The sequence below is a fragment of the Myotis myotis genome, unplaced genomic scaffold (genome assembly GCF_014108235.1).
Source record: "Myotis myotis isolate mMyoMyo1 unplaced genomic scaffold, mMyoMyo1.p scaffold_m19_p_10, whole genome shotgun sequence".
NCBI lineage: Eukaryota > Metazoa > Chordata > Mammalia > Chiroptera > Vespertilionidae > Myotis > Myotis myotis.
Genome location: NW_023416314.1, coordinates 64,653,759 through 64,672,579, shown reverse-complemented (window position 1 = coordinate 64,672,579; position 18,821 = coordinate 64,653,759). Strand labels below are relative to the sequence as shown.

Genomic DNA, 18,821 nt, shown 5'->3' with positions numbered 1-18,821 from the left:
GGGTCCCACCCTTATGACCTCAGTTAAACTTAATTACCTCCTAAAAGCTCTCTCTCCAGATACAAGCTGCAGATTAAGGCTTCAACATACAAATTTTGGGGGACACAATTCAGTCCAATACAAATATGAAAGAACATATAGTATAGGGGTGTGTGAGATAAAGCAAATATGAAAGCCATTCATTTTACAGATGACTGAGGTCTAGGAATAGAAAGCCTCAAGGAGCCAAGATTGGAATTCCTACTCATTCTGGGTCCTTCAGGACCCCTGGGCTCCTCCAGCACACTCCCAGGAAGGGGATGAGCCATCCCTGCCCCATGGCCTTTGACCTGCCCAGAGAGTCAGGACTTGGCCCGCAGCCTGCTCTTGCCAAGCCCTGCGTCCTGGGGAGTCAGCTCCCCAGAGGAGCTAAGCAGGACTGCATTTTGTTTTCATCAGAACGCTACCAAAGAAAAATACAAATAGACAAGACAATACGCATGAAGAAGTGCTCAATCTCATGAGTAATCAACGAAATAAAAATTAAGGCCATAATGAGACAATAGATTGGCTAAAAGTTTACATGACAACCCCAGGTGTTGGGAGAATTTGATGGAATAGTAACTTTTTGTTTTAAACATCTCTTATTTGTCCCATTGCTGAGGGAAGGATTCCTGCCTGATAGTTAGGGGCATGGCTGAACCCATGGCACCTAACACTGGATGGATAAGATAACAGCTGGTGATTGCTCACATATGCTCCCATCCTGAAGGGAGGACATCACATGCCACACAGGGCCACCCGGAGTTGCACTCAGGAACAGAGCGAGCAACCAGGGGCTCTGGGGCTCGGCGTTTCTAGTACAAAGAGGGTGCGGTGCCCCCCGGTTCCCATGGGAGGATGTACTATGTGGTTGACTTGTTTGAATAATTCCGAAACCCACTACTCAGAGTAAGTAGGAACTCTGCCTGGTCTCCTTGATAAGGAGAGTTATTTGGCTCCAGGATCTGATCTGAGGAAGCAGAGTGGGGAGGGACTTGAAGTTGGGCCATTCACGTCTCTCCTCGTTTTACCAGCTGTCAAAGCAGCACATAATAGTGAGCCTTCAGTTTAGGTCTGTATTAGGGTTATCCAGAAAAACAGAACCAACAGGTGTGTGTGTGTGTGTGTGTGTGTGTGTGTGTGTGTGTGTGTGTGTACATCCATATATACACGTACATGTATAAATCAGTGGACAGTGAATAAAGCAGATTGCCCTCTATAATGTGGATGGGCCTCACCCCAATTAGTTGAAGACCTTACTAGAATAAATGCTTGCCTTTGTCTTTCTTATAGATAGATAGATAGCAGATAAAGATAGATATAGATATAGGTATAGCTATAGAATCTCAAAACAAAATTCAAAACAAGAACTTACCATCTGAAGAGGACTAAATTCACAGCTGCGTAAATAGTCCAAACCTGGGTTTTCTAGCCAAAGAGGTGGCAACAGAGAGTCGGAGGCAAAGGTCAAAGACAGAAATGTGGCAGGGAAGCCAGGTAAGCGGCTGAGCGAGAAATGTAAGAGCTGGCAGGCAAGAGCGAGCCTTTTGGAACCAGTGTGCAGCTAGGGGCCTGGGGTCCCCCCAAATGGGTCTCAGTGTGAGATCAAAGAAACAGGTTGTGATACCAACCACACATGGACTACTATGCAGCTGTTAGGAAGAATGAGATAGAACAATGCCCTGACACTTAATTAAGAAAAGGAATATGGAAGAGTAATAATTATGTGTTTGGGAAAGATGTATAAAATTATGTATTTTTATCCACAAAGAGGAAGTCTGGAAAAACACACTGCGCCGGGCCAGCTCAGCCAAGGGTTCGGTGAGCCTGAGGGGGTGCGGCGCATGATTTAGAACAGACAGACATAGAGAATAAGCTGGGTCTAGGTCTCCTGTGCCTGGCTAAGGCCACAGAGAGGGAACCTGACAGCACGCTGAGCCTTTATTTTACAGCCAGAGGTAAACAAGGTAGTGGTCACCATAGTTACAATGTTCTTGTGAGTTTCACTTGTTTTGGCAGCACTGCTGCTGCACCTCCCATAGCCCATTAGCTACCCAGATAGGATCTAGGGAGCCATAAGGTCAAGCCTAATTATATTAAGAGGGCTTTGCCCTCTACACTGGAACTTGTTTGTGGCTTTGCCGACAGGTCAGTCCAAGGCTTAACCCTATAGCCGCTCCCTACATTTACAAGTGTTACCAGCAGTTGTATCTGCAATCTCTTTTCATTTTATAAATGTCTGGGTTGTCCGAAAATTTTTACAAAATATATACATGATATTGCAGTGACAACTTTGACAAAGTAATATAAAAATTCCTTAGAACGAAAGAAATGAGCCCATTAAAACACCCGTAAAGACTCATCCCGCCCTGGCCGGTTTGGCTTAGTGGATAGAGCATCAGCCTGTGGACTGAGGGGTCCCGGGTTCGATTCTGGTCAAGGGCATGTACCTTGGTTGCGGGCACATCCCCGGTGGGAGGTGTGCAGGAGGCAGCTGATCGATATTTCTCTCTCATCGATGTTCCTAACTCTCTATCCCTCTCCTTCCTCTCTGTAAAAAAATCAATAAAATATATTTTAAAAAAAAAAAAGACTCATCCCTTGTTTCTGTCTACCCAGAAAAGTTCTGTATTCCTTGGCCTTCCAGGATCTTCAAATACATTGTGAGTTTGAGGTTCTGGGTGTTTGTGTCTGAACAATTATTTGGATCTAATTCCTGTCTTTGTCTCTCATTCCCACCCATCTCCTACCAGAAGACTGAGGGAAGATTAAAAGAAAAGGGACTATTTTATTTTATCTTCATGAGAACACAACATGAGACTTATCCTCTGAACACATTTTAATTGCACATTATTGTGGACCAAAGGTGCAATATTGTACAGCAGAGCTCTAGAATTTCTTCATCTTATTTAATTGAAACCATACACCTGTAAGAAGTCAAAGAAAATTTTATTCCCCTTGAATGGTATTCTGAAAAGAGGATGGACCCCTAATGCCCAAGGCATTCTTTATAATCAGTCAGCATCTTTCTGCGTCTAGAGTGGTACTAGTTGAGTCCTTTCTGTGGGAGAACTGAGAAAATTATCACTTGAATGACTGTGTTGTGAGAATCAGCTAACCCTGATCCTTCTGCCTTGTTTCCAAGTTTTTGTATAATTTTTCTTCAGAGGAGAAAGTATAGGTATATTGATTGTGAGAAAGTGTTCACCCATAGCAATGGGAACCTTTAGTATATGAGGACCTGCCTGGGAGAAAAACCTGATAAAATATTCTGAGTTCAGAAAGAGCTTTAGTGAGAACTTGAACTTCATCCAATACCAGAAAACCCACAGCGGGGAGAAGCCATGTACACATAAAACATGGGGGAAGACGTCCCTGTGGCCTCATCCCTCCTCACTCACCGGAAGAGAAGGTTCTCATGGCACAGACAACCTAGATCTGCCCAGGGCTGGGGGAAGGACGGAAGTCGCAGCCCTAAACTGACTGACTGTCTGAACACCCACGCTAGGGAGGAATTCTCCAAACACCGCAATTAAGTCAACCTCTGGCCATTCTGTTGGGGAAAAGTTGGGGAGAGCTTCCGCTTCAGCTCCAGCTCTTCAGGCAGGAAAGTCTCCACAGAGCACACACAGCGCTAAACGTGCAGAGTACAGGGATGGCTTTGGCCAGAGAGCTGAGATGGCTGAAGGAAGTAGACCCCCAGGCTGGGAAACCTCTCCACCGGGCCTTGTCCACCCTGAGACTCTGGTCCACAGAGCATCAGACTCCTGCAGCTGGGCAGAGGATGCTCAGTCCCCTGCCTGCTTCAGGCTAGCTTTGGTGTATGCCAGTAATGCATAGGTCAAAAGACTCGGTCCATATTTTGGCCCTGTCACTTACTAACTATGTTGGCTGAGTCAGTTAATTTCTGTGAGTCTCTCTCTCTCTCTCTCTCTCTCTCTCTCTCTCTCTCTCTCTCTCTCTCTCTCTCTCTCATTTAAGGTGGGGTTAATATTAGCACCCACTTCATAGGTGTCATGAGAATTAAGGAGAGGATGAGTGAGGTTGTTTTCCACCACCACCTTTTTGTTTGGCTGACTACTTCCCAGAACTCACAAGCTCAATGTGCCTTCGAGGCCCTCAGTTAGAACCAGTGTGCAGTTAGGGGGTCAACCCAAATGTATCTCAGTGTGAGATCAAAGAAGTAGGTTGTGATCTCGGTTGGGTCCTGGGATAGAGAAGTGATATTGTGTGTGCAGCTGCTCCAACCATGTGTCATATGAACTCAAAAAGGGTCTGGAGGCTTTGGCTAGAAATAAATGATAAAGATTTATTCAAGGGCCTTTGAGTTTGCACACCGGCAACACAGGTAGACAAAAACCCAGAAGTGTTCCAAAGAAGAAAGAGCAGTTAAGCGTTCTTATAGTAAAAAGAGCCTTCTTGGAAATAACCAATCCTGCACTCTTAGCCCTAGGATTGGTCCAGGATGGCTATCAGTCAGATGTCAGGCAGTCAGGATGATGGATGTCAGGTGGTCTAGACACATGAGTCCTCTTGAGGGGCAATCAGAGGTTTGGTGTATATTCAGGCATTGATATAGGACTGGCAAATTCAAAAGTTTAAGTCCCCAGGTTAGTTACAATGAGAGTAGACTCATGCCTCAGCCTTCTTGATCTTAGTAATTCAGCAGCTTGACTAGAGTGACTCCATTTTATTTCTGGCACTGATGTGAAGGAACTTCCCCACCCTGTAGGAGGTTCCCAAGTGGCCACAGGAAATGAAGTTGCAGGTGCAGAGTCTTCATAGGTCTTTTCCAAGCCCCTCCCCCGCCCCCCAACATGACATATAAATATTCTCTCCCGTTTCTGTCCCTGTCAGTCCCTTAGAGAAGCACGTCTGGTGCTAACAGCCAACGTTCCTGCCAGGCCCAGCCGTGAGACAGTCATAGAACATGCGAGCGGTATCAGGTCACCGAAGAGGGCCTTGTTTTTCAGAGGAGGCACGGTTGCCCGATTTAGCAAATAAGCTCAATGACTTAACGATCAAATGGTCACAAAGGGGCCAGTTTCCAAAGGGTTACTTGGAAGATCAGCTGAGATGAGCAACTCTGCTTGCCTGTAAACTGTGGAGCAATCTGTGCCTGTGCTGCTTCTATCGTGACCCACGAAGGTGGAGGAGCTGAGCTTCCTTCTGTAAAGCTCAGAGCTGCATCCAAGCTTACCCACTTCTACTCCCCAGGGGCTTCAGGCTAAATCCCTGCTCCAGCCCCCAAAGCCCACCAAGGGACCCCTCCCATTGTGATTTACGGGAACTCACACCAGCGATCAATCATCCTTAATTTGTAACTGGGCTGTGACCTGGGCCAGCCAATAGCGAAGACCGACCCCCCCACACACATACACACCCCACCCTCCCTGACCCCGTGGGATTAGCCACTCAGTCTGCACTAAAGCTGCCCGGTGACCAGGAGTTGGGAAGCAGGTTTGGTTCTTGGGAGGGGGGATTGGGAGGGGGTCTTCTCATCTCCCTTTTCTCCTCCCCAAGTTCCTGCCCCCCCCCCCTTTTATCTCTGCAGTCTCTACAGACCTGGTTCCCCCTAGACCTAGAGGCTTCTGCCTCCCCCCCCTCCTCCCCTCTTGGGCAGCCCCCTCTGGACCTCCCCTCCTCCCCCAGCCTCTGGCCTCATTGTTTGGCTAAAGCAGGACCCCCAGGATGGAACAGATGGACGGAGACCCGGGCCTGGGGGGAGGCTGGGGGCAGGGAGGGGGAGGCTGAGCCAGCCGGTGCCGGGAAAGGGAAGCGGTTTTGGGAAAAACAAAACAGAGGGAGGAGCCTGGAAGAAGGTGGCGGGGAAGGGCCCCGGAATGGAATGGGGGCGGGCCTGGGGGTGGGCCCCACGCCTCGAAGCCGGCCCTGACTCTGGCTGGCTCCGCAGGTCCAGGCTGACATTGCCTCCCAGATGGCCTCCAGGTTGACCCCGCTGACCCTCCTGCTGCTGCTGCTGCTGGCTGGGGTGAGTGGCCCTTCGTGGGATGGGAGTGGAGGGGTGCCTAGGATTAACCCTTCAGGCCCGGGAGAATGAGGAGAGCTCCTCTTGGGATCATACAATGTGATCCTTGCAGCTCCATTCATAGAGAGACTGGAAAGAGCTGGAGACTCAGAGGGACACAGGTTCGAAACCTGACCCGCTAGGCACCAGCCTGGTGGCCCTGAGCAAGTCACTTCCCTCCTGCTCTAATTTATAAAGTGGAGAATAAAGGAGGACCAAGCCAGGCAAGGAAATGGACAGCATTTTGCGATGTAAAAGCAAGGGTTGTTGTGGACACTGAGCTGTGGGTTTGCAGCAGAGACACAGGTTCTCCGGAGGCTGGGCCTGTGAAAGCGAGTGGTAGCAGACACACCTGGATGGGTGTTAATCAGTGAGAGGTCCCAGTGGTCTGGGAGGTCAAGGGAAAGCAAGGTGGGTGCTTACTCTGGCCTATGTGTTCCTGTGTGTGGAAGGTGGCACCCGCAGGGTCCTTTGAGATTCAGCAGGTGATGTAGTGATGCTCAGGGACCCAGAATCAGACTGAGGGTTGCCTCCTAGTTTTTCCTCCAGCTTCTGCGAGACCCTGGGCCAGTTACTTAGTCTCAGCATCAGTTTCTTGTATCAGTGAAATGGGGATAATAAGTACATGGCTTCTCAACCCAGAAGAAACAGCATTTGAGGCTGGTTAATTCCTGGGTATGAGGGGCTGTCTTATGCACCGTAGGATGTTGTGCCCTAAGCCTGGCCTCCCCCACTAGATGCCATAGCATCTCCGCTCTCCCCCCATCCTCTTCTCTCCCATATGACAACCAAAGGTGCCTCTAGACCAGCGGTTCTCAACCTGTGGGTCGTGACCCCTTTGGCGGTCGAACGATCCTTTCAAAGGGGTCGCCTAAGACCATCCTGCATATCAGATATTTACATGATGATTCATAACAGTAGCAACATTACAGTTATGAAGTAGCAACGAAAATAATTTTATGGTTGGGTCACAACATGAGGAACTGTATTTAAAGGGCCAGAAGGTTGAGAACCACTGCTCTAGACATTGCCACAGGTCCTCTGGGGTCAAAGTGGTCTCTGATTGAGAGCCACTGGTCTATACTGTTCTCACCCCCACCCCCTCCCTTTCTGCCTTCCTTCCTTTTGGGATGCCAGTTGTTTTCAATACCCACTAATGCAGTGGTTCTCAACCTTCTGGCCCTTTAAATACAGTTCCTCATGTTGTGACCCAACCATAAAATTATTTTCATTGCTACTTCATAACTGTAATGTTGCTACTGTTATGAATCGTAATGTAAATATCTGATATGCAGGATGGTCTTAGGCGACCCCTGTGAAAGGGTCATCCAACCGCCAAAGGAGTCGCGACCCACAGGTTGAGAACCGCTGCACTAATGGGTTGCAATCCACAATTTAAAAAACCACTGTTCTAAAGCAAAGGCCACAAGCTCAAATGTCTATCCTGGGTAGGCAGGTGAGCCAAGACAGGCAGATATATTTATTTATTTCAAGAACACAGATAAGTGGCTGCTGACACTCAGCTCCAAAGTTTGGGAAACAGCTTCCTATGTGGCAGTAATTGGTCAGCGGTGACAGCGTCCCCTGCCTGCTCTGCATCTTCTGCAGAGAAATCCCTGCCCACACCCCACCCATCGCTGCCTTGCCCCCTACTCTGGAGGAATCCGTAGCCACGGCTCTGGGGCAGGTCCCTCACCCACCAGGCCTTTTCAGAAATTATCTTGGGTACAGAATATTGTCCACATCCCCACCTTCTCTTCCCGCTTTCAGTGTTTGAGGGGACTATGCCTCATAGAAAAATGAGACACAGTTTTTCTTGAACCACAGGATAGAGCCTCCTCAAATCCTAATGGTACCAGCCTCAGCCTCACGGATTCAAAGAACCAGATGGATGAAATCAACGAAAACAGCTCAGAGAAGGTGGATGAAATCAACGAAAACAGCTCAGAGAAAGAGATCCCCGAGATTCAATCCATTCAGCCCACCATGGGCCCTTCCACCATGCCAACAACCAACTCAACTATCCTAAGAGCCAATAGCACTCGGCCCCCCACCTCCCAGCCCTGCTTCCAGTCAACCACTCAACCTATCGACCCAACTACCCTGCCCACTACTGGGCCGCCCTGCCCAGAGCCCGAGACTTACTGCCCTGACTTGGAGAATCCTTCAGCAGAGACCATATTGGGGGAGGCTTTGATGGATTTCTCCGTGAAGCTCTACCACGCCTTCTCGTCAGTGAAGAAGGCCGAGACCAATATGATCTTCTCGCCTTTCAGCATCGCCAGCCTGCTCACTCAGGTCCTGCTTGGTAAGAAACTGAGTTCTCTCTGGGTTATATGTCGGACTCTCCCATGAGATCCCCAACACAGATACCTACAAAGCTATGCCTCAGTGAGGAAGCTATAAAAATGGGTTGCAATGGAGCGGGGGTGTAATGTTTTTATTCTTGAACGTTCATTTATTCTTTCATGTAACAATGATTTCATAGGCACTATTGCTTATAAAAACCCTATGGACTATACAAGAACATATAAAACAAGGTCCCAGACATTAATTATGATTCAAGTTCAGACAATAAGAGAGATGAAACCATAAGAGATAAAAGTAGAGTAGAATTGTGATAATGGGGGGATGCTACTGGCATCTAGTGGGTAGAGGTTTGGGGTGTTAGGATTCTGGGATTTCCTAACTGTGTGACCTTGGGCAGATCACTGAACATCTCTGAGCCTGAGTCCTCGTGTGTAAAATGGAGAGAGTTGTATTTACCTCCTAAAATTAAGTAGATAGCCCAGTGCCTGGCTTGATGGGAGATCAAAAAATGCTAATCCCTCTGCCTTCCTGAAGGATTACTCTCAAGTGCTACAGGTGAATTACCCCAGGAGTGACACAAATAAATTACTATAAGCAGTGAGGACAGAACTGTCACTCTAAGGGGGAAATTCCAGGAAGGCTTCTAGAGACAGAGTGAGCATATATAAGAACTTTTCCTCTGGAATCCCAGAATCCTAACACCCCCTAACCTCTACCCAGTAGATGCCAGTAGCATCCCTCCAGTTATGACACCAGAGTATTTTCGGACACTGCCAAGTGCCCCCTGGAAGGCACATTTCAGTTGATGGTTTTTGGTTAATTTCTTTTTTCTTTGTTTAATTGATTTTAGAGAGAGAGGAAGGGAGAGAGAGAGAGAAGCATCGATGTGAGGGAAATACATTGATCAGTTGCCTCCCGTGCACACCCCAACCTGGAGTCAAACCCACGACCTTGGCATATCAGGATAACACTCTAACCAACCAAGCTACTCTCCTCTTAATAGTCATCTAGTATCCCTGCCTATATGGTGAACCCTTATAAACCTAAACCAACCAAATACTAGTTCATGTAGAACAGGCACCAGGCTTTGAATGATGAGTGGGATAAAAATTAGGTAGAAAATAGGGGAGGAGAGTATTTGCAGTCCTGGAGAAGGCTAACCATGATTACTCATAATTCCCCGACCTCTCTCTTTCTGATATATGTACTGTCTCCTGAAACCATGCTTCCAGCTCTGATGATATGTGATCTCCTTCTAGCAATGACCCCCCTTCCAGCTGGTCCCTCTAAAGTGGTCCTGATAGTGGCTCCCCCACACCTCCTGCAGTTGGCCTTCATCTCTGTTTTTTGTTGTAGGGGCCGGGAACAGCACCAAGGAAAACCTGAAGACCGTCCTCTCCTACCCTGAGGACTTTAGCTGTGTCCACCAGGCCCTGAAGGCCTTCACATCCAAAGGCTTCACTTCAGTCTCTCAGATCTTCCACAGCCCAGGTGAGTGCCGGGGAGGGGATGGCTGCTGAAGGGGACCCAGCACTGGGGTAAAGGACAGTGGGAATGTTAGAGCTAGAACATCCAGGATGGACTGCAGAGCAGGTGAGGGCTTCAGCAGACAGAGTCCCCATGATGAGATTTTGGGTAAGTCATTTGCATTCATCAACTCCGTTTAGAATAAGAGTTCATGAATAGATAGGACTAGAGAGCTATAGACATAAAATAGGCAAAAGATGTTTGTTAATCTGGGTCAGGGGAATCTTGGGCCCTCTAGTCTTTGCACTTTTTTAATATTCTATGAATTTGTTGTCATTTACATGTGTTAGATGAATAAGTAGGTAATAAGAGCAATACACTTCCAACATGATCAAATGCATTTTTTTCTTCAAGGTTTGGTCCACAGAGCCCTAGGGTTCTGCACAGCTCCTTCAGAAGTCATGGAGGGAGTGGGGATCAGGGAGGCAGAGTGGGGTGGGGGTGCCACTTCCTGTGAGAGGGACATAGAGCCAACTGGGCTCTAAGCTCATGCCCAGCCTCAATCACAACCCTTTTATATTGTGGGCTTCAGACATGACATTATTTGAAAACACAGCTCTGCTGCTTGAGAAAGTCTGAAAATTATAGATGTAGTCTGACCCTCTCTTTACTTGTGTGTTTTTGGTTTTTTTTTACAAAGAGAGGAGGGTAAAGGGAAAGAGAGAGAAAAACATTGATGTGAGAAACATCAATGGGGTGCCTCCTGCATGCCCCCTACCAGGGATTGAGCCCACACCCTGGGCATGTGCTCTGACCGGGAATCGAACCAGCAACCTTTCGGTGCACAGGGATGACACCCAACCAACTGAGCCACATGGGCCAGGGTAACACTCTGGCTTTTTTTTTTTTTTAACTGATGAAAACAATACTTATTCATCGTAGAAACTGAGAAAATACAGAAAAACAAAGTGGGGAGGGAGGGAACACCCTCTTTTTAGATATGGGAAAATACGGCATTTGAGTAACATTGTATTTACTTATTTACTATAAATCAACTTGATCCTCTGTTTTGCTGGGTTGGTGGTAAATACAACTACATTCAATATCAGTTATTTAGTCCAGGAAAAGTTCCTCTTTCAGATACTGTTTTCTTTAGTGGATCTGGGCTTTGGAGAGCCAAAGCCAGGAAGTCTTATTACAAACTTTTGCTGAGGCTGGGAAGCAGACTCTATTGCCTCTTGAATTAAGAAAAGAAGGGAGGGAAATACAGGTAAACGGAAGTTCCAAAGTACCTTGCCAGCCATGCTCACAAGTTCAGGATTTGCCTTCTTTAGGCCTCATTGTCACATCTGTACGAGGAGTGGCCTGGACCCCTGCTCCAACATGCTGTGTTCATTGGAGTGAGCACAAAGATGGACAGAAAACACACCCCCTCTCTAAGTCTGCTCTTAGAAGCGGGGAGAGTGTTCAGGGGACTCATGCCTCCTTCTCTTGACCTATATCCCCCACCAGACCTGGTTATAAGGGACGCCTTTATGAACGCCTCTCAGTACCTGTATGGCAGCCCCAGAACCCTGGGAAATGACAGTGATGCCAACTTGGAGCTCATCAACACCTGGGTGGCGGAGAACACCAACCACAAGATCAACTCTCTTCTAGACAGCCTGCCCTCTGACACCCGCCTTGTCCTCCTCAATGCTATCTATCTAAGTGGTAAGGGGGCCCTGGACCAGGTCATCTTCCCATCCTGAATCCTTCCTCCCCTCCTGGCTTCAAAGCCCACCAAACCCCACATTCCATGACTGGATCCCATTGTACCTGTCTTACCCTTGGCTAACCGGGACTTCAGCTCTATATCCTTTCCCCACCTGTATTAGAGTAACTGGCCCCCTCTCTCTTCCCTCTAGCCAAGTGGAAGACACCATTTGATCACAAAAAAACCAGGAGGGAGCCCTTTTACTTGAAATCCTCAACGATAAAAGTGCCCATGATGACCAGCAAGAAGTACCCGGTGGCCCATTTCACTGACCCTATGTTGAAGGCCAAGGTCAGTCCTTGCCTCTTCCTACTCCTGTTTCAGTGCCTCCTATGTGTCCTGATTTCTTTTCTGCTATGGCCCCATTTGTTTGGGGTGCACCCTTACTAATTTCTACTCCTTCCATCTGTACTTCCACCCTACCTTTTCTCTTTCTTCTTTCTCCAGCCTTGGCCGAGGCAGGCATTGTATATTTTAGGCTGGAAAGCAGGATTCTAAAGTTTCTTCATTCATCTCTACTCCATCAAATGACAAAAAGTGAGTCGTGTTTCTGTCCTGTGCATCTGATGTATGCATGCATGTGCAGCATGCACATATGTGTGCACATGTATAGGTATAGCTGTATGTGTATACATGTGGTATGTGTGCGCACATGTGTTTAATGGCTTAAGTTCCTTAGCAGAATTTGAAGAGTATCATTTCAGTGGATGGGGAAGGAGGAAAGACAGAAAACATGGAGCCCAGACGATTTTAATTAATAAAATGTCTCATGCCCAGTGATCAGATGTGCCTTGTTAGGACATCAAGACACAGACCTATTAAATAGAAAACAGTGGGAGACACCCAGGACTCAGTTCCAGGCTGAGAAGTAAAGGATGTGTCCTGGAACACGCGGGCTTGTTTCCACCTTGGGAGCGGGCCTTAGCTTTCCCTCTGCCTCGTCCCCCTTCACTCAGATTTTCTCATAACTGTGCCTTCTGCTCATTCAGGTGTCAGCTCAAAGATTATTCTTTAATCAAGTCACTTCTAACAGATTACACTTCTATAAACCATTTGTTCCATTTACAAACATGGTTACAAATATGGTTAATGAATATTCCCATAAGCACTTCGAGCTTATGGGTATACTTTATAAATATACTTTATTTTCTTTTTAAGTATACCATATACCCAACAGGGCAGAATTACAACCTTGCTTGGCCACATCTTCCAAACACCTGTGAACTGAAAATTAAATTTAAAGAGTAAATTAATTTTAACCCCAACGTCTCAACATCATTCTCAAACTTAATGAAATTATCCTATACCTTTTTGCTTAGAAGTATAAAACTAGTATGTCTGATTTTCTTAAGATTATCCTGAACTTACCATCTGGTGTGAATATTATGAAGTCGGTTTACTTTGTCCTTTCCATACTTAATTCTGAATCTTCCTAAGACCTAAAGAGTATTCATCCAACTAGGGGGATTAGAGTTACCAGCTCAGGCATGTTCAGGTTACTGGCTTGGAAATTCAAGGCCATAACATGGTATGTTTTAGTCAGAGACATACACAGGGTGCGTACTGCCCCGATGATCCCACCCTAGTTGAAGCCTCCATCAACAGGGACCCCATATCCATGCTCCTCAGTCAATAGCAATTTATATCCTGCTGCTTCTGGGCCATATTTTCAAATTCCAACAATTGACTGGTTTCCGTTCATTTCTTCATTGCTCAATTGAATTCCACAGTCTAGATTCTTCTCATCCATCTTTCAACCTCAACCACATGCCCTTTTAATGATATGCTCTTATATCCTATTCGTCTAAGGCAGCGGTTCTCAACCTATGGGTCGCAACCCTTTGGGGGTCGAACGACCCTTTCACAGGGGTCGCCTAAGACCATTGGAAAACACATATATAATTACATACTGTTTTTGTGATTAATCACTGTGCTTTAATTATGTTCAATTTGTAACAATGAAAATACATCCTGCATATCAGATATTTACATTACGATTCATAACAGTAGCAAAATTACAGTTATGAAGTAGCAACGAAAATCATTTTATGGTTGGGGGTCACCACAACATGAGGAACTGTATTAAAGGGTCGCGGCATTAGGAATGTTGAGAACCACTGGTCTAAGGTGTCACCCTTGGCACTATTGACATTTTGGGTTGGATAATCCTTTGTTATGAGGTGCTATCCTGGCATTGTAGGATTTAGCATCATCCCTGGCTTCTACCCCCTCCTCCAGCTGTGATAATCAAAATGTCTCTAGATATTGCCAAATGTCCACTCGGGGTGAATTCACACTGGGTTGAGAACCACTATATTAGACCCATGAGTCCTGCACTTTTCGTATATATTTTTGTCTGACCATCAGTGAAAGTCCTTCTACTGGCAAACTGGAAAGGTAAGCTAGGACCCGCTTGTACAAAATCTTGAATGTCACAGTAAGAGATTTATACTTACTCTCGTAGGCACTGCAGAGCCATCAAGTCTTTCAAAGGACTGACCCGGTAACTCTGGTGGTACCCTATGCACACTTGAGAGGAAGGGAACAGGGTTCAGAAAGATCAAATCACTTGCCTGGAGTACATTGCTCATCAGTGGTAGAGTCGTCTTCAGCCTGTGTGATCAGAAACTTGAGCTCATTCTTGTGCATCTCACCAGCACTGTTCACCTGGCTGGCATCCCCATTTTCATGGCAAAACCTGGAAGCCCGAGCCTGGCTGCTGTTTGCTGAAATGGTACAGATTGGAACAGCAGGCTGAAGATCAGCCTTGGGACCCAGAGGGTGGGAAGACTGATAAGGTGCATCTTTTTTCCTCCAGGTGGGGCAACTGCAGCTCTCCCACAACCTGAGCATGGTGATCATGGTACCCCAGAACATGAAACACAGTCTCCAAGACATGGAGCAGGCTCTCAACCCCTCTGTCTTAAAGGCCATCATGAAGAAGCTGGAGATGATCAAGTTCCAGCCCACTCTCCTGATGCTGCCCCGATTCAAACTCAAGAGCAACCAGGACATGTTGTTAATCATGGAGAAACTGGGTGAGCCCTGGCAGCTCAGAGTCGCTCCCAGATCATCAGAGGGGAAAAGTGTGGCAGGACGGAGGGAGCCCCTAAAATGCACTTAGCCCTCTCTAGAATACTTTGTATATCTATAATCTCAGGTTGTCCCTCGATCCTGTCAGTTAGAGGGATTTGCTATTATCTCATTATATCATGAGGAAATGACTCAGAAAGTTTACATAACTTAGCCAAGATCCGTTGAGCTAGGTAGAAGTGAGCCAGAACACCAATCCAGGTCTTCAGCTCTCTTGACTGTTTCCACTATGGTTCATTGTGACACTGTGACAGGTGACGTAGGTGGACCATGGATGCTCTTCCCCCACAAACATTTCATAACACTCAACCATCCCACAGATTGTGCAAGAAGCACTCAGGATAAGAGGGTAACTGGAGGCTTCTGAGTTTAGGAGAGGCAACAGAGACTTCATTCCCTAACCTTTGGCCTCACTTCCTGACTTTTGACCTCACTCCCAGATATATCGCTTCATATTCTGTTCAAGAACTTGACCTCCTAATAGATTATCTTGTTTCCTAGTATATGACCTCATTTGATAACACATGACCTCTTTCTGATATAGTTCCTCACTTCCAAGGTCCTTGTTGACAGAAGCAATGACATCATTTTTCAGGGTTTGGCGGGGGGGGGGGGAAGGGGCAAGGCCTCTCACCACTTGAGAGAAAGTGGTAGTTGGTGTGAAGATGGGCCTCCTGGCAGAGGATCCCAGGAACTGGACCAGAAGGTATGATATATATTTTTGATAAGCAATAAGGAGGAAGAAGAGAGTCTTGGGATTTGGGACCAACCCAGAAAATTCCGGACACATGTCTCCGACAGCTGAGAGTTTCGTGCTGGTCTTTGACTCATTATTTTTCTCTGGTTATGCCCTAGAATTCTTTGACTTTGCTTATGATCTCAACCTGTGCGGGCTGACAGAGGACCCGGACCTCCAGGTTTCTGCGATGAAACACCAGGCGGCGCTGGAGCTGATGGAGAGTGGGGTGGAGGCGGTTGCAGCCTCCTCCATCTCTGTGGCCCGCAGTCTAATGCTCTTTGAAGTGCAGCAGCCCTTCCTCTTCCTGCTCTGGGACCGGCAGCACAGGTTCCCTATCTTCATGGGGCGGGTGTACGACCCCACGGCCTGAGACCTGCAGGGGCCAGGCTAGGGCAATCCCTACCCTCAAGCCTCTGCTTGCCCAGTTGCAGCTCTCCCTGCTGCTGCCCGCCTGAAAACCACATTTTGCAGCTTTCTCTGGTTCAAGTTCACTAGACTCTACAAATAAAACCTGGCAGATCCTGACTTCCTCTCTCATTTGCCTTTCCATTTTAAAGGACAAGGGTAACCATGCCCTTGTGTCAGCTAGCTACTGCCTTGTAACAAGTCACTCCCAAAGACTGGCTTCAAACAACAACTTTTTTTTTTTAAATATATTTTATTGATTTTTTAAAGAGAGGAAGGGAGAGGAATAGAGAGTTAGAAACACCGATCAGCTGCCTCCTGCACACCCCCTGTTGGGGATGTGCCCACAACCAAGGTACATGCCCTTGACCGGAATCGAACCTGGGACCCTTCAGTCGGCAGGCCGATGCTCTATCCACTGAGCCAAACCGGTCAGGGCAACAACTATTTATTATTTCGACCAAGCCTCGGGCTGAGTGGTCTTACTGATCTGGCCGGGACTTGGTTGATCTTCCCCGGGCTCTGTGACACAGCTGTGATAGTTGGCAAGAAAGGAGTCAGGAACAGGCTGTCTTTTTCACACCTTTGCGTCTCTGCTGGCATCAAATTTACCATTGTGCCATCAGCCAAAGCGAGGGAGTCACACAGCCAGGCCTGAAGTTCAAGTAGACAGGCACTGGAGTTAGAGGGCAAAGTCATTCACTGGAGGCTATTCATGCAGTCCACTCATGCCCGTCTCCGTCTCACTTATTGGCCTGTGACAACAGTAATAACAGTAACTAACAGTGTTGGGAGCTCACACAGGCGCTCTGCTGAGAGCTTTACAGATGTTCGGCCTCCGCAACTTGATATGTAAGCTCTCAACTTGGGGCTCAGTCTTGCTCAAAGTCGTGCAGTTAGGAAAGGCTGACCTGAGGTTCGAAAGCATGTCTCTGTGACTCAAGTCTAAGCTCAGAGCCACTATCTCTTTCTCTGCCCTTCTAGCTTAAAATCCTGCCTTTTTTTTTTTTTTTTAAATCCTCACCCAAGGATATTTTTCTATTGATTTTTAGAGAAAGTGGAAAAGAGGGGGAAGGACAAAGGGAAATATCCATGTGAGAGAAGCATACAGATTGGTTGCCTCCTGCAAGGAGCCCCGACCAGGGCCAGGGAGGAGCCTGCCATAGAGGTACCCGCCCTTGATCAGAATCGAACCCGGGACCCTTCCGTCTTCAGGTTGATGCTCTGTCCACTGAGCCGAACTGGCTAAGGCAAAATTCTGCGTTTTCTTAGTATTTTCTGTATTCAACAAATACAGTGCCCTTATGTCTGCACTATGCTAAGCACAGAGGGCATAAAGATGACTTAAGATAGTGCCTGCCTTCAAAACCTACAGCTTGATGAGGGAGACCCATGGGAAGACAGATTTTAACACAGCGCTCTTTTCATCTCTAAAGATGTCTTGGTGTGTCTTTCTCGCTTCTAGCTTATCCTCACAGATTCACCGGTGCTCTGATTCTTAGCCCTTCTGTCTCCCTCCTTCCCTTTCTCCCTCCTAATCCCATTGTCTTGTCTGTCCCCTGTCTCTGTTTCTTTCTTCTCCCCCCATCTCCCCACTGTGTGTGTCTCCTCTCCCTCCCTTCCCCTCTCCTTGGTACAGTGTTGTCCACCCAGCGTTCTGACTGCAATTCTGGGTTTAGTCCTTCTGGCTGCAGGTCCCGTCATCCTTGGCCCCTCCCCTTCTCCCCCAGCTGTCACACACTCAGTCAGGTTCACAACCACAAGCAGCCCAATGGGTACGTGTACTCCCCACAATGACAATAGGGATTCAGCTGTCAGTCCACAGCCACTTCTCAAGCATCTATCCTATAGGGTCTCAACATGGATCAAGCTAGTCCTGCCCGAAATATTTCTATGGGGTGAGTGTTTTTCTTTCTTTTTTGGTTAATTCTCATCTGAGGATATTTTTTCCACGGATTTTTAGAGTGGAAGGGATGGGGAGAGACAGAAACATTGATGTGAGAGGGACACATCTATTGCTTGCCTCCTGCACATGCCCCAACTGGGGCCAGGGATTGAGCTGCAACCGAGGTACGTGCCCTTGACCAGAATCAAACCCGGGACCCTTCAGTCCTCAGGCTGATTCTCTAACCACTGAGGAAACTGGCTAGGGCGTGCATGAATGTTCTTAAGGCCATCACAGCCACCAAGGCTCACATCCCTGCTGCCCCCACTCAGGAACTTCTGCCACCTGAGGAATATGGCTTCCCAGTTCCCCTCTCACAGAATACCCTGGTGATAAGGAGAAACTGAGGCATAGGGGCAGGGTGGTAACTCACCTAGCTGGGTACTGTCGCTGGGCTGGCAGCTGGCAGTCCTTGGGGCTGGTCCCCTTCTCTATGGCCTGAGCTGAGGACCAAGTTCTGGGCTGACATGCAAGGTGGGAGGTGACCCAAGCTTCCAGTGTGTTCTTTCTAGTTCGTACATGCTTTGGTTGAGATCAGGGGTTTCTGAGAGGGGAAACAAGAAGACTGGGTTTGAGGATTACTTATGGCTTAGCCCCCTACCCCATCCTCTAACACCATTGGCTTTCCCCTTAGGACCTGGCTGCCCATGTGGGCAAAACCTCCGGATGCCATGTCAGGTCCGAGGCCTTTCTTGCAGCTCAGTCTCCCAGCCAAGGCTCAGAACCAAACAAGAGTCACCCAGACTTGACTTGTAGCTCTGGGGGTGTGGAGAGATCAGCACTTCACATTGGGCTTGATTGGCAGAATGGTCTCTGTGTGCCCAACCTTTCTCAGTGCCCCTGACGTCGATCTCTCAGGCTGCTGGGAAGATGCCGAATTTCTGTCTGAGCTACTGTTAAAAGCAGAGGCACCTCCCAAATTCAGGGGAACTGCCCCCTCCTGTGGGAGAGCCTGATGTGGTAAAATGTGACTGAGCAAAGGCAGGGGGTGGGAAGTGATTCTGATCCAGGGGCACAGCACTTTGCACATTTTCTACCCCCCTCTCCCTCATGCTGA

At 47.6% G+C, this 18,821-nt stretch overlaps 1 protein-coding gene across 1 annotated transcript; it reads left to right on the top strand.

Annotated features, from left to right (window-relative positions):
- Positions 1–5,401: 5,401 nt before the first annotated feature.
- On the top strand, positions 5,402–15,939 carry SERPING1 (serpin family G member 1). The gene is made up of 8 exons (XM_036325824.1): positions 5,402–5,481; positions 5,936–6,013; positions 7,877–8,357; positions 9,716–9,850; positions 11,339–11,539; positions 11,734–11,873; positions 14,401–14,620; positions 15,531–15,939. Exons 2-8 carry the CDS (start codon positions 5,960–5,962, stop codon positions 15,782–15,784), a joined length of 1,485 nt encoding a protein of 494 aa, XP_036181717.1. The 5' UTR covers positions 5,402–5,481; positions 5,936–5,959; the 3' UTR covers positions 15,785–15,939.
- Positions 15,940–18,821: the final 2,882 nt, after the last annotated feature.